Source organism: Actinia tenebrosa, unplaced genomic scaffold (assembly GCF_029948245.1).
Source record: "Actinia tenebrosa isolate PJP-AT-01 unplaced genomic scaffold, QUT_ActTen_1.0 PGA_scaffold4__44_contigs__length_22323623, whole genome shotgun sequence".
NCBI classification, from domain to species: Eukaryota; Metazoa; Cnidaria; class Anthozoa; order Actiniaria; family Actiniidae; genus Actinia; species Actinia tenebrosa.
In genome coordinates this window covers 1,197,947-1,213,523 of record NW_028292581.1, presented here as the reverse complement: position 1 = coordinate 1,213,523, position 15,577 = coordinate 1,197,947, and the positions used below count along the sequence as shown (strand labels likewise).

Sequence of the window (15,577 nt, the reverse complement as noted above, 5' to 3'; positions counted from 1 at the left end):
ATCAATTATTAACCAATCAGTGCGTCTTAGAAATGGGATATGCACAGAGTTCATTGTGAGGGTTTTATTTACCTTTTCTCTTACTCGCGGCACGGCAGATGCGAGTATCATTGACTGCGACCCGAGCTACTGAACTCCAGACATAATGGTCCACGAAGAAGCAGAAAACCGCGAGAGCGTCAGCTCTGTTGGAAAACTTTCGCGAAACCCGAGTTCTTCCAGTGCGACACAAGAAGATGTCTTTATGGAATTGGATAGTAAACGATTCGAAAAGCCGCGTTCCAATACCCCCATGAGAAGGGTTAGTTGTATCAGTAGCTTTGGTCGCAAAGCTTCCACGGATGCTGGAATCCGTAAAGAGAATCTTAATTTTGGGGGACGCAGGTTCTCGATGGATCTGTCCAGGCCAAGACTTTCTATCGCATCTAAACGCGACAGATCGCTGAATAAGTTGTATTCTGAGATGGACATGGGGACAAGGAAAGCGGGCGACGATACTGGGACATTAGTACATGATTTGGTAGGTACTACGTTGTATTGATGCATAGTCTAATTAAGAGTCATGTGTGGTATGACAGCTATTAAAAGAATCAAATAACACTACAAATTAAATCAACCATGTTTAAAAAGAGGAAATAAGCGTAACAACATTTGACGAAGTTAAAATTGAGAACCAACAATAATGACTGAAAGACGGTGACAAACTTCACAGAGGAACTGCAGGTCTTTGAAGCTTTTCCTGTTCAAAATGATAACGAGTAAAATATAACAGATAAATACTGAGCAGAAGGACCACACAAAAAAGTCAACATGTTATCTGTCTTTTTTGCTTGTGACACACAAATCCTGGGGATCCTAGGGGTAATCCTAGTCAGCCTTGGGTTGTACAAGTTTTTCTTTCTGTAGTCTTTTCGAATTTCTTTTCTTTAGTTTTCTTCTCATTCTTTTCATTCTTTTTAATTTTCGACGTGGTCCATATTATATCCTGAGTTTATTAAATAACAAATACGACTAAAGTAACGCCTATTCAAACCTGTCTTTTATAATATTTTTACAATTATTGTTGTCTGCATCGGGCCGGTTGACTAATTGTTTCTTGGTCAATCTAAAATCGTCGCTAAACGATCGGGCTATAGTTTTAACATGGTTTTTCAATTAGATGTATTGAAACTGTGCAACAGCTGTGAATGCGCAGTAAAAATTCATGATTGCATGCTCTATAGAAAGAAGACTCCATGAAAGCAGAGCTTAGGTAAGCTGTATGACCTAGTAAAAGAACGTCTTGTTTTCCTAATGCAAGTTTTTTAGTTTCGGTTTGTTTTTCTAGTGAAACCTACTGTCCTTTTTCTTTCGTCTCCCTACAAATTGAATGTTTCAACTCCGTTTTCACGAGCCGACATTTATACGTTTTCGAAAGCTGTTCAAGTGCTTACACGTGTTTAGAACCAAACATGTTATATGTATTAGCAACATTCGTCATGCAAAAAACGTAATATTATCTGGGATCATAAAGGACATCTCTTCGGTTCAACACGACATATGATGCTAAACACCGTGGAGTATTTTATTCCCCGGCCCGATCGTTGTTTTTGGTTGAAGTACACTTGTAACTAAAACATCTATCTAGAAGCTTCATTATCATACTTAGGTAAAACTACCAGACTTTGATGAGTCTAATGATCATGGAAAAGTTATCAAGTTTGTTTCCATCACTCGTCTACTCTTGCCATTTGGACTTATATTAGTGCCCTTGACGCCCTTGAGAACTACAATCGAGAGAAGCAGAATTAATGTCAAACAATCCTTGCTGTTCTCATAGTATTAGCCGTGCTGACTCTCATGTATTATCAAAACTTTGAAACAGAGAAATTCCTCTCAAGTAATAGGAAAAGTTTCAAAACGACCATTGATGTGGTCTCTGCTTCACACGGGGGCTATAAAGCCGGACAGCCATTGCTCAAGCACGGACGACGCCACACTGACACCAGTTGAACTTGGTTGATCATGATCGATGCTTTTGGCTGGTAATTTAGACTAACATGCCAAGTAATGAGTACTTGAGTGAATTAAGTGGCTTTACCGGCCGTTCTAAACCCTCCCTTTTTTACTATGAAAACACAAAAGCATCAACCCTAGCCAGATAAGGTCAAGACCATTTAAGGAGACTGTAAGTAGGCGACGTTGCCAGAACTGGACTGATGCCGTCGGTCAAGTGGCCAAAATGAGAGAATAATTAAACATATGGCTAAGAGACATGGATATGACAACAAAAATGTTTGCTTAAGATGTAAAAAAAACCGATGGCTTAAGGCCTTGTTTATCTAGAAATCCACACTAACTATATCTAACTAGCTGATGGATCTTAATTTTAAACGAGCAAAGGCTAAGTTCACGTTATGCAGTAACACATTGTGGAGAAACAACGGGAATAGGTCAGGTAGTACCCCCCGCAGCAGTTTTTAGACGACACTAAAAATGGTTGCAGGGGATACTATGGTTCAGGGGATTAAATCAACCGTCTCGTTGTCCGCCTATAGTTTAAGAATGAATAAGATGCGTAGTGATTAGAAGATAAGTTATCATCTGACATTAATTTATGGGTTATGAGTATCGTCATTGCATGCGCAAGACCAGACAGCCAGGGAAGTCCGTCAATGAAGTTTTCGAATCGAACTTGAAAATACATGCGTACATGTGTATGATCGTGTATGTACGGTATTGAAAAGACTAGAGCCCGCTGCCTGTGTCAGTCATGTGGGGAGCAATACGTTGTTGTCTTAGGAAAGCATCGAAGATCGCGGGTCCTGATCTCATCCCGCCGACCTTCAATGAGCACCTATGGTTCCTGCCTGTCTATAAACTTAATGAGAATTAGATTGATAGCTGAATCTCTGATCACCTATCGTTCGACGAGGAAGGGAGGGCGGTGGGGGCATTCTCAGGCCAGACCCTTCTAAGCTTATTGGTTTTAATGAAAAGCTGATAAGGGTCTGGATAAGGAGGGAGGGTGCATGAGGGAGGGTGGGTGAGGGAGGGAAAAGAATGAGAGTAAATCCTACAACTTCTTACTATTAGAATAAGGCCAACATTCTTTATCAATTAAACCCTGTTAGTGAAAGTACAGTTCTTAACCTTTTGTCAGCTTGAATTATTCTATTGGCATCTTTAACAATCGAAATAGCCAAACAGCTCCATAAAGACAATCTTACAGCTAATACAGTCATTAGTTTATTGCTTTTTTTCATATTCTCCTACGCAGCCGCTATTAGTGTCGTCACGCCACGCTCACTCCCCTCGTCAGGCCACGCTCACTCCCCTCGTCACGCCACACTAACTCCACTAAGTTAGTTTTTTTTATGTTGGCCACCCCTGGAGTGCAACCAGCTCAAAATAGATCTTTTCTCGGAATTGGCTACTAGTCTACTATACTCGCGTGCATTACTTGAAACCAATTGTTTCAATTGAATGTACTTACCGTTTTAAAATAAAGTTGTCATTCATTCATGGGCGCAGTTTATTTTAAAGTTATTTGCTAATAAAGAAGCATTCTGATAAGACCATTCCAGTTACAGGTTAAAACAAATGCCTTCACTTTATTAAAAATATTCAAATTGATGTTTATAATCAGTTGCTGTCAAAGTCAACCCCCCCAAAAAAAACATCCAGAAAATTAAAGAAGTTAAAAAGGGAAACAAGAAAACGAGAAACGAAAAGGGGAGAAAAGAAAGGAAGGAAAAGAAGAAAAAAAGGAAAAAGGTCAAACAAAAAACAAACACGAAAGAATAAAAAGAGAAACAAAGAAAAAAGAAAGTAAAAAAGAAAAGAATCCGAAAGAGAATAAGAAACGCGCAGAATATCATAGTTGAATAAAATTTTTCGCTATATCAATAATAAATTATTATAATAAATTAGTGTTGGCCCAGAGTGTTTCTTCAAAGGGACGACGTAAGAGGCACGGGAATTCCGCAGTTCAAATTTAGTCCCACAATCTGACATGCAAAAACATATCTAGCACTTGGCTTCCGTTAAAGTCACTGACTTCCAGTGAGCTGAGTCAGTATTTCTTAATTGGCAAAATAGCCAAAAACTCAAGTCTGAGGCTGTTGGTCTTGAATAATGGTGCAATACCCAACACCGCAGAAATTCTGGATTAAAATATTTCCCACTTTTTTTTATTTCCTAGGAACTCGTCCAGACGTCGAACATAACCACAAGCAAGAGAATCGACAACTTGCTTAACGCTTCTGCAGAAATGAGAGAAAGAAATCGCCATGTTTTTCCTTTCAGAGATGCAAGTGCAAGCTTCATACCCAGAAGGGACTATCGTTAAAGACAAGTGTTCAGTACAAGGGCTGATGGTTTTGTTCGTTTAAGACAGAGTAACTTTTCCGCGCAGGGGTTAATTTTACCGTGTATTAACAGTCAAATAGAGACAGCAAGATCTATTAACCTCCACAAGTATACCCAACTATTTCATGCATGGGTTAAGTAATGCCACTCTATTTTAGTATATATTAGATATTAGAGAATAGTGCATAATATATTGTAGGATGGATGCCAGAATAGCAGGAAAGGACTTTTACTCTTTTTTTACATCTGGAAGACGTAATCTTTTTTAGTCAATTAACTGTTAGTACTATATTAAAGGTAGATGAAGAGACAAGAATGCTAGATATATATGTTGGTATCAAGGTTTCTCTCAAATTCATGATCAGCCAGAATTTTCTTTTCCGATATGAAGTTCTAGAAGCCCATAAGCCACAGGAAGCCCATATTAATGTTTTAAATATAAAGTCATTTTTCAAGCCACTTCTGATTATTTGAACTTCAGATAACAGTCTTATGTATGATGTATAGCTTATAGGTTGCTATCAATAGACGTCACTTCCGGTAATAGCTCTTTTTTGATGGCTTGTAGAATCCTGGGGATTGTTTTGATCTCTTGTTTTCTGGTTTGATGTCATGAAAATAGTCAAATACAATAGTTTGAGGACTTATTTTGATGTTTTCACTTAGCATCCGTAAGTTGCCCCCCAGTAAACCGCTTGTTTGCCCCCCAGTCAACTCCAAAAAGTCACGTGATTGATAGTAAGCAATAATTAGACGTAAATCTTTTGCTCATGACAAGCGAACCAAAGAATTTGTTAAATCTTGCAAAAAGCTCCTCAAATGTTAGTTTACTGTCATAAAAATGAAAATAATAATAATAAACTGTGTAGATTTTCCTTGGAAGTAGTCTTTTACTAGTTGTCTGGTCAACAAAAATTAAAATCCCACACAGAAAAGTGCTGCTACAATGATTGGTTTCATGGGCAGATCCAGGGGTGGCAAATATAGGTGACTAGTCACCCGACTTTTGTTCAAATTTTTCAGTATATCATTAGTAACAGTCACCCCCTTGTCTTCGGATAAGCCTGAAGCGAGATGACGTTTTACCCCCCTGACTCTATACCATAATAGTTTTAAAAATTCTTTCATATTAAAATTTTTGATTCCTTAGAGAATGCAGGAACATTAGTCATAATTAAAGAACAAAAGCAGTGTGAAAAGGATTGTGGTCTAGAGACGGGGGTAAAACGTCATCTCGCTTCAGGCTTATTCCTGGTAAAACCTTTGTAATAGTCACCCCCCCCCCCCCTTCTACAATTCAACAGTCCCTTTCACATTTCCCTGTGCCATCTTGAAAGGTAACTGTTCCTGTGTGTGCATCAGAGTGAGATGGGCAATTACCTTGCAATGATAAAGACATGTGAATCAGTTTAAAAGGTATGTATCATTCAAGGTCAACACTGTCCTCGCTTCATGCACAAACAAAGTTATCTTTCAAGATGGTACAGGGAACAGTGAGGGGGAATATCAAATCCATGAAAGAGAATGGAACAATTTTGGACATATCCAATGGGTTTATTGCTAAACTTAAGTAACAACCTACAAAACAATATTATTATTAGTAAATAGTTCATAATAATTATTAATCAATGAATTACAAATTCGAAACATTGTACAATAATTAATAGTAGAATAATGAAAGCAGAAATAGAACATTTGATTGTTTAGTGCTGCGAACATTTATCAACTAGGCTGCTTCATAATAAAATGAAATGTATCAAATATAAATATGTAATGTTGCTTTCCAATTTCAACTAGATTACAACAATCATTTAAGAAGAAACGCACTAACTTAATAATAATAATATTGTGTCACTTGAAACCATAAGCTTTTCTTGGAATTACACTGATCAGGTTTTGTTTTCCGGTTCTGGTTTAATCAACTTCTTCAATGGTTGGTCCAGATGATCCACCATCTCCTGGTGCAGCTCCACCGGGTGCAGCTCCTGGGAATCCACCTGGAGGGGGAGCACCACCAGCGCCTTGGTACAACTTAGTGATGATTGGGTTGCATACACCTTCCAACTCTTTTTGTTGATGCTCAAACTCATCCTTCTCAGCAGTTTGGTTGTGGTCAAGCCATTCAATAACTTCCTTGCACTTGTCTAGGATCTTTGTTTTATCCTCTTCAGAAATCTTGTCTTTGAGTTTTTCATCTTCCACAGTTTGCTTCATGTTGTAAGCATAGCTCTCCAGGGAGTTCTTGGCCTGGATTTTCTCTCGTTGTTTCTCGTCGTCATCCTTATACTTCTCTGCCTCTTGTACCATACGTTCAATATCTTCCTTGGAGAGACGGCCTTTGTCATTGGTGATGGTAATCTTGTTTTCCCTACCTGTGCTCTTGTCTACGGCACTGACATTTAAGATACCATTGGCATCAATGTCAAAGGTGACTTCAATCTGTGGGACACCTCGTGGTGCTGGAGGGATACCAGTTAGCTCAAACTTGCCCAACAGGTTGTTGTCCTTTGTCATGCCACGTTCACCTTCAAAAACTTGGATGAGAACAGCAGGCTGGTTGTCTGAGTAGGTAGTGAAGGTCTGTGTCTTTTTGGTTGGGATGGTGGTGTTACGTTTGATCAATGTTGTCATCACACCTCCAGCAGTCTCAAGACCAAGAGAAAGTGGAGCAACATCAAGAAGAAGCAAGTCTTGCACATTTTCATGCTTGTCTCCATGCAGAATGGCAGCCTGAACAGCAGCACCATATGCAACAGCTTCATCAGGATTGATGGATTTGTTCAGCTCCTTGTCTGTAAATATTTCCTTGAGCAAGGACTGGATTTTTGGGATCCTGGTTGAGCCACCTACAAGCACAATATCATGGATTTCATTCTTTCCCAATTTTGCATCTCGGAGAGCTTTTTCCACAGGCTCCTTTGTTTTCCTGAATAAATCAGAATTAAGCTCCTCAAACCTGGCTCTAGTGATGGATGTGTAGAAATCGATGCCTTCAAACAGGGAATCTATCTCAATGCTTGCTTGTGTGCTTGATGACAGGGTTCTCTTGGCACGTTCACAGGCAGTCCTCAAGCGTCTCAATGCTCGTTTGTTTTTTGTGAGATCTTTCTTGTACTTTCTCTGGAACTCCTGAACGAAGTGGGTAACCATTTTGTTGTCAAAGTCCTCTCCTCCTAAATGAGTGTCACCAGCAGTGGACTTGACCTCAAAGATGCCCTCTTCTATGGAAAGGATAGACACATCAAAGGTTCCACCACCAAGATCATAGATAAGGACATTTCGTTCAGCACCAACTTTCTTGTCCAAACCATATGCAATGGCTGCAGCTGTTGGCTCATTGATAATACGCAACACGTTGATACCAGCAATTACCCCTGAAAATAAGATACATATTTGATCAATGACCTTGGAAAATCATGGAAATTGTCTGACAATCTGATGTGTTGTTGAGCTTATGAAGTATTAATGAAAAATATTTTTTCTAATATGTACTGATAAGTGCTTATTTTCATGATGTTTCAGCTATAACTAGTGATAGACTTCATCAGAATGATGAAGGCTACGCAATGTTTTAATATTTTTTTAAATAGCACACCACATACTAAATAATAAAAAGGTTAAAGCCTTTTATTTACATATTTTTCTTTCATATCTGTCTTAGCACTACAATATGTACGAGGAATAAAACACTTAAACTTTCAATGAAAATTTTAAAATATCATGAATCTCCACTGTGAAATTATAATTTTCGTTATGAGATTTCCAAAGGATTAATCGAAGTATAAAAATTGGAGAATCAAGGAATTTCTGTCATTGACATTTTAAGCTACTGACTCATGCATAAATCATCTATTTAAAATCCTGTCGTCCAATCTGAAGCTAGATCGTGCACGTGACTTCCACGTCTATCTTACGCAATTCTAAGAAAGCATGGCGGCATGGATTGACAACTTACCGGCATCTTTAGTAGCTTGTCGTTGGGAATCGTTAAAATAGGCTGGTACAGTGACAACAGCGTCCGTTACTTTGGTGCCCAGATAAGCTTCGGCAGTTTCCTTCATCTTATTCAAAACCATTGAAGATATCTAGGACGAAAAACATTTTAAAATATTAAACACTAGCTTGCGAATTCGGCATAATTCGTTGAACAACAGTTACGTAGAATTTAGTTTGAAAAATCTAAGCTTTAATAATTGTTGCTTACCTCTTCGGCAAAGAAGCTTTTCTTCTCTCCCTTAAATTCTACTTCGATCTTGGGTCTTCCGCTTTCAGAGACAACCTGAGGGTATGACATAATAACCATGTGCTTTTAGACCGGCTCTAAGCGAAATAATCTTATTTCTTGGACAAATATTGTGCCCAAAAAAGCAAAAATGACTTCAAAAACACTTCAAATAAGAGAATTGAAAAAAAACATTTTGTAATATTTGAGGAACTTACGTGAAAAGGCCAGTGTTTCATATCATCCTGAACACCAGGATCTTCAAAGCGACGCCCTATCAATCGCTTGGCATCTAGAAAAACAAACCCAAACTAATTCAATCGAAAGCCCAAATTTTGACAGAAAATTTTTATCGATCAAAATAGAAATTGAAAGATTTTTCCTTATCTTACCGAAAACTGTGTTTACTGGGTTCATGGCGACTTGATTCTTGGCTGCGTCGCCCACCAAACGTTCAGTATCGGTGAAGGCGACATAACTTGGAGTAGTTCGGTTTCCTTGATCGTTAGCGATGATTTCTACTTTACCGTGTTGGAAGACACCAACACAGGAGTAGGTAGTGCCGAGATCGATGCCTACAGCTGGGGCCTTTGCCATCTTTTAGGAGAAGACAATTAATAGACTTAAAGAAAGACAAGATACGTTGACGACAAGTTACTTGAAAAGAACTGATGCAAAGAATAGCGAATGTTATATACTCACGTCGCGCAAGGCATGATGTCAGAAATTATACGGGGAAGACTGGACTATCACAGGTAGCGCAAGCCATGCCAAGCGTAGATAAGGGAGCGTTCACACTAGCCATTTTGATCGATCACCCAAAGAAAACCACGATTGGTAAAAGATCGATCTATAGACCATCTCGAGACTGAAATACCGGACGAATTTTTAAGAGGCAATGTCCACAAGAATCGAACAAATTCAAGAATTCGTGGCAAGAGTCAAAAAATCAAATTCGCTCTTCTTTTGAAGTTAGATAGGCCATTATTAGATATGAATCCCTGGGTAGTTGGTTTTCGAAAATATTATTTTATTTTCGAGAAAACGGCCACAGAAGAGGTTCGACCGAAACCCAAGCAAGAGACGCTCAAGAGGAGTGAAAATGGACAAACTTTGAACAGAGCGCGCGTAAAAGATAAACCATCTATGAGAATTTTTGAACTTTCTTCTTAATGTATCACCCTTTTTCGTTCATTGGACTGGATTTCAAGCTTATTGGGAAAGGGACGAATTTTTGGCGAGGGAAAATAGGAGGCCTGTGTTTACATATGCTAATTAGTTGCCTCAAAAGAAAAAAGATTTAACTATGGGCAAGTTCTCTGATTGAAATAATATTTATGCTGCAAGTTGAGGAAGAATAGACCTTTTCAAAACTTTAAAGATTGATTTGGGGAAATTAATTCTGACTGCATAGAAACTTGTTGAATTTGGGTGAAATACATGCGAAAATCACGCTTCCCGAATCAACGCAGGACTAAGAATTTTCGTAAAGATTGCCATGAAATTTACCCTGAAAACTAGGAAATTAATGTTTGTGCCGTTGTTTGAAAGTTCATTGTGGTTTGGTAAATTTAAGCTCCATTGGAAAGGTTTTGGGATTGTCGGTACTGATGAGCAAAAAACGCGATCTTTGGTGATTGCGTGACCGAGGTTCCACTTTACGTTTAGAAGTTTGATTACTGTAAAATTCACGCTAAAAATTACGATAGAAACGTTCTTTATATATCATATCTCATAATGGCCTATCTAACTTCAAAAGAAGAGCGAATTTGATTTTTTGACCCTTGCCACCATTTGTTCGATTCTTGTGGACATTGCCTCTTAACTGGTCAAATGTTTGAAATGACATGTACATTTACAAAATACGTTCTGGCTAGGCGTACGCCCTTGCTAGTAAGAATAGTCTAGCACGCAAAGGGATCGACAATTAGATAATTAAGGGGCAGTGGGGGCTGCACGAATTTTGTTGCATGACTTTTTTTTGTTAAAACCCCTGCACACATTTCTTTTGTGTTTGCCGCTCGATATGGCTTTTCTGAAAGGAGACGTTGCGCGATATTTTTTTTTCTTTTTCGTGGATAAAGTGCTTGCTCTGTATTTTGGGGGATTTAAAATCTAATGGTCCGCGTCTAAGGTGAGATATTGAAGAAAAAACCCAATAGATACACGCATATTGTGAGTGTCTATTTTGTATTCATGTACACATGCTGTCAATGCGGGACCCTTCCATCAAGAATAGACACAAATAGACACTACTGAGACAGTCAATAGACATCTATTGTGCATATATAGACATTATGCACACATGCTATGGAAACATGAATTTGGGATATTTACTTTTTGATTCTTTAAAAAAAGGACCATACCCTCAGACATCGAGTGCTGAACCGTCGTATGGCAGCGCGAAGCATTTACGGCTACGCCTGAGATTTCGGCCACGACACCGCTATCCGAAGATATACAGACTTAGATAAGGAAGCTCGGCCGAAGCCTAAGGGAGAGGCTAGTCGGCCCCTAGACGGTAGATGATTAACCCCTTGCTATGACCAGCAAACTCAAAAATCATGATTGTGACGCTGATGGCTGTGAATGCATACTGACTTCTTTTCATTTCGGATGCGTTCTTATGAATAGCCTAGCCTCTGAAGATGACTTCCGCAATACAAATATCATCACTTCGATAAGCATTCATTCACCTGGGTTAAGACCATTCTATACAATATGAAAACTGAAGCAAGCGCAAGCCAACAAAAACATCCGTTTTCTCATTGCGTTTGAGCTTGCGTCACTTCTCATTCACAGTGACAATAGACCTCGATGACATTTGATACCTACCATTCCAGATTCCCCTTTCGGAAGTGTTTTTACATATATTGATTTTTACGATTGTTTTGTGGTAAATAAGGTAAGAAACGTCAGCCGTAAGACCAGGATTAAATGAGGGGTGGATCCCTTATACCGATAAAAGGTAGCAGATCGATGATTTTTTCTAGGAGGGGGTGCACCGTCCTGGATTTTCGTTTTAGGAGGGGGTGCACCCTTTGCTTACAAATATCAATAATACAGTAGATACAGCTGCTTATCTAGGGAGGGACAGTGGAAAATGGAAACCTCTTTTTAAACACTTATCGGGTTTTCATTAGTTCAAGTCGAATTTAAATAGTTTGTAAGTCGGTGTAAGGTAAACATTTGAAAAGTAAAGCAAAACAAAAAAGCGCAATCCAAAAACCAAACCAAGGAGGTTTCAACCATTTAATGGTAATAAGACCAATATCCAGTACAATGGCTCAAAACTTAGCAGTTTATGACTACCATTTCTATATTAAATAATTTAAGATTTTAAGAATACTTTTGTAATCTAAAAAAAAACTTTTTAAAAGTACTTTCGTTTAACTTGAGTCTGAATGAACATTAACCTCTAGGCTCTGTATATTAGGATGCATTAAAACTAAAGTTTCATTAAAGCCCACGTGCGATGGCACCAACTGCAACTTTTGCGCGCACCACTGAATACAAACTCGAAACTGCAGTGTCTATAAGCTTTAACATTAACAAGCAATATCACTCAGTTCACTATGCAGTAACTATGTTGTGATTTATATATTATGTTATATGTCTAGTGGTAGATACAAGACTGCTTAAAACACTATCAATGACTAGTGTTTAATCAACTTCTTCAATAGTTGGTCCAGATGATCCACCATCTCCTCCTGGTGCAGCTTCGCCGGGTGCAGCTCCTGGGAATCCACCTGGAGGGGGAGCACCACCAGCGCCTTGGTACAACTTAGTGATGATTGGGTTGCATACACCTTCCAACTCTTTTTGATGGTACTCAAATTCATCTTTCTCTGCAGTTTGGTTGTGGTCAAGCCAATCCAGCACTTCCTTGCACTTGTCTAGGATTTTCTTTTTATCCTCTTCAGAAATCTTGTCTTTGAGTTTTTCATCTTCCACGGTTTGCTTCATGTTGTAAGCATAGCTCTCCAGGGAGTTCTTGGCCTGGATTTTTTGTCGTTGTTTCTCGTCGTCATCCTTATACTTCTCTGCCTCTTGTACCATACGTTCAATATCTTCCTTGGAGAGACGGCCTTTGTCGTTGGTGATGGTAATCTTGTTTTCCCTGCCTGTGCTCTTGTCTACGGCACTGACATTTAAGATACCATTGGCATCAATGTCAAAGGTGACTTCAATCTGTGGGACACCTCGTGGTGCTGGAGGGATACCAGTTAGCTCAAACTTGCCCAACAGGTTGTTGTCCTTTGTCATGCCACGTTCACCTTCAAAAACTTGAATCAATACACCAGGCTGGTTGTCTGAGTAGGTAGTGAAGGTCTGTGTCTTTTTGGTTGGGACGGTAGTGTTGCGCTTAATTAAAGATGTCATTACACCTCCAGCAGTCTCAATACCAAGAGAAAGTGGAGCAACATCAAGAAGAAGCAAGTCTTGCACATTTTCGTGCTTGTCTCCATGCAGAATGGCAGCCTGAACAGCAGCACCATATGCAACAGCTTCATCAGGATTGATGGATTTGTTCAGCTCCTTGTCTGTAAATATTTCCTTGAGCAAGGACTGGATTTTTGGGATCCTGGTTGAGCCACCTACAAGCACAATATCATGGATTTCATTCTTTCCCAATTTTGCATCTCGGAGAGCTTTTTCCACAGGCTCCTTTGTTTTCCTGAATAAATCAGAATTAAGCTCCTCAAACCTGGCTCTAGTGATGGATGTGTAGAAATCGATGCCTTCAAACAGAGAATCTAATCTCAATGCTTGCTTGCGTGCTTGATGACAGAGTTCTCTTGGCACGTTCACAGGCAGTCCTCAAACGTCTCAATGCTCTATTGCTACTGCTGAGATCTTTCTTGTACTTTCTCTTGAACTCCTCAACAAAGTGGGTAACCATTTTGTTGTCAAAGTCCTCTCCTCCTAAATGAGTGTCACCAGCAGTGGACTTGACCTCAAAGATGCCCTCTTCTATGGAAAGGATAGACACATCAAAGGTTCCTCCACCAAGATCATAGATAAGGACATTTCGTTCAGCACCAACTTTCTTGTCCAAACCATATGCAATGGCTGCAGCTGTTGGCTCATTGATAATACGCAACACATTGATACCAGCAATAACCCCTGAATAGCAAGCATAAAGGTTGATTATTTGAAAAATATCTGGAAGGTCCATCGAAATCTTAGCCTAATCTGGGGTGGAACATTATTGATCAATACGTGACATATGAAAGACAATTTTGTCCTGCTCGCATTCAACTGTGCAAATTATTATTTATCAAATGAGTAAAAAGTTCATTATAGGATATAAAATTTAAAAAAAACAATATCAGTTTATTCGTTTTGCAATAATTTTTGCATGATTTGAGGTAAAATTAAAACAATTTCATTTGACCACTGTCACTGCAATACTATGCCATAATTTTCAAAAATGTGTAGTTCCAGAAAATATCCATACCCCCATCATAGAGGAAATTCGTAAAAGTTTCCTTTCATTCTTCTTTCATCCCCTCCCTTTCACAATTTCCAATTTCCTATGTAGCTAGGATTTGGATGTATCTGGAACTACACAATAAATTAATTCTTTTTTAACTTCACTGATCTAAGAACAGAAGAATTTTGCCTCTCCAGCTTGTTAAAATGATAAATGACCAATTTATATAGTGCTAATTATTTCCAGATGACAGATCATGGCAGATGTGCATTCTGCATGACTGTCACTTCAAAGGGTCGATCACAGGGAGCCCAATTTAGAAAAAAAAATGCGCTCATGAAAAATAAAATCAGAAAAACTGGGAAAACTGCAATTCCTCCTCAAGTATTTGAAACCAAGAAAGTGTGACTTGTTTATGATCAAATTTGCTAAACTGCAGCAGCATGAAATAATTGTCTATCTCCACCCCTACCACTGATAATGACATTGATGGGTACACAAAGGCACATAATATAAATGAGGCCTTAACTTTCTTTTTCGGAGGACATCGAAATATTTCAAAATATCTGCATAACTTTACCTGCATCTTTAGTAGCTTGTCGCTGGGAATCGTTAAAATAGGCTGGTACAGTGACAACAGCATCCGTTACTTTGGTGCCCAGATAAGCTTCGGCAGTTTCCTTCATCTTATTCAAAACCATTGAAGATATCTGTGATTTATTAACAAATTACCATCATGGTAAGACTTAGTTGCATGATAATAAGAATAAATTGCAACGAAAACATTAAAGAAAAGATATTTTTCAAACACTTAGGAATTGAAAAGAGATTTTAGTACCTCTTCTGGAAAGAATGTCTTTGTTTCTCCTTTGAATTCGACTTGGACTTTTGGTCGACCACCTTCAGAAATGACCTTTTTGAATAATAGAGACAAGCTTTAGTCAAAATTTGCAAATATACATTGAAGAATGTTGTCTAGATCTTTGTACTTTTCTCCTAAAAATGTACGAAATTATACTCATACGCTTAAAAGCGAGGTTAAATATTGTTAAATTTAACTAAGAATACCTTGAATGACCAGTATTTCATGTCGGATTGAACTCCAGGTTCATCAAATCTACGCCCAATCAATCGCTTGGCATCTGCAAAGAACCGAAAGTGAAAGAGTTTTTCCGAGGTAGCTCGAATAATTTTTTAGTAATCAATCTAAAATATGAGCTGTAGGAGATCAACAATTAAACCCTACCAGCAACTCACCAAAAACAGTGTTTGCTGGGTTCATAGCGACTTGATTCTTGGCTGCATCGCCTACCAAACGTTCAGTATCGGTGAAGGCGACATAACTTGGAGTAGTTCGGTTTCCTTGGTCGTTAGCGATGATTTCTACTTTACCGTGTTGGAAGACACCAACACAGGAGTAGGTAGTGCCGAGATCGATACCAATTGCTGGAGCTTTAGCCATGATTCAAGTGTATAACAATTAGTTAAATCGTGATACCGCCACAAAATATCGTGACCGCCTCTGTGCACTCGTTTGCAGACAAATCACGCGAAGCGAAACGGTAGAG

General features: G+C 38.8%; 3 protein-coding genes across 3 annotated transcripts; 1 reads left to right on the top strand and 2 right to left on the bottom strand.

Moving 5' to 3' along the window:
• The first annotated feature begins 82 nt into the window (after window positions 1–82).
• LOC116288646 (uncharacterized) lies at window positions 83–5,232 on the top strand. Its single transcript, XM_031695474.2, has 2 exons — window positions 83–520; window positions 4,184–5,232. Exons 1-2 carry the CDS (start codon window positions 146–148, stop codon window positions 4,328–4,330), a joined length of 522 nt encoding a protein of 173 aa, XP_031551334.1. The 5' UTR covers window positions 83–145; the 3' UTR covers window positions 4,331–5,232.
• Window positions 5,233–5,883: 651 nt separating this feature from the next.
• On the bottom strand, window positions 5,884–9,247 carry LOC116288647 (heat shock cognate 70 kDa protein). Its single transcript, XM_031695475.2, has 5 exons — window positions 8,965–9,247; window positions 8,791–8,864; window positions 8,555–8,629; window positions 8,306–8,435; window positions 5,884–7,724 (listed from the first exon to the last, which is right to left on the bottom strand). The coding sequence occupies exons 1-5, from the start codon at window positions 9,167–9,169 to the stop codon at window positions 6,265–6,267; spliced, it is 1,944 nt and encodes a 647-aa protein (XP_031551335.2). The 5' UTR covers window positions 9,170–9,247; the 3' UTR covers window positions 5,884–6,264.
• Window positions 9,248–11,810: 2,563 nt separating this feature from the next.
• LOC116288652 (heat shock cognate 71 kDa protein-like) lies at window positions 11,811–15,574 on the bottom strand. The gene is given in 6 exon segments (XM_089036766.1): window positions 11,811–13,330; window positions 13,332–13,699; window positions 14,590–14,719; window positions 14,848–14,922; window positions 15,078–15,151; window positions 15,267–15,574. Coding segments are annotated over 6 exon segments (1,947 nt in total). The 5' UTR covers window positions 15,472–15,574; the 3' UTR covers window positions 11,811–12,235.
• Between the last annotated feature and the right edge of the window lie 3 nt (window positions 15,575–15,577).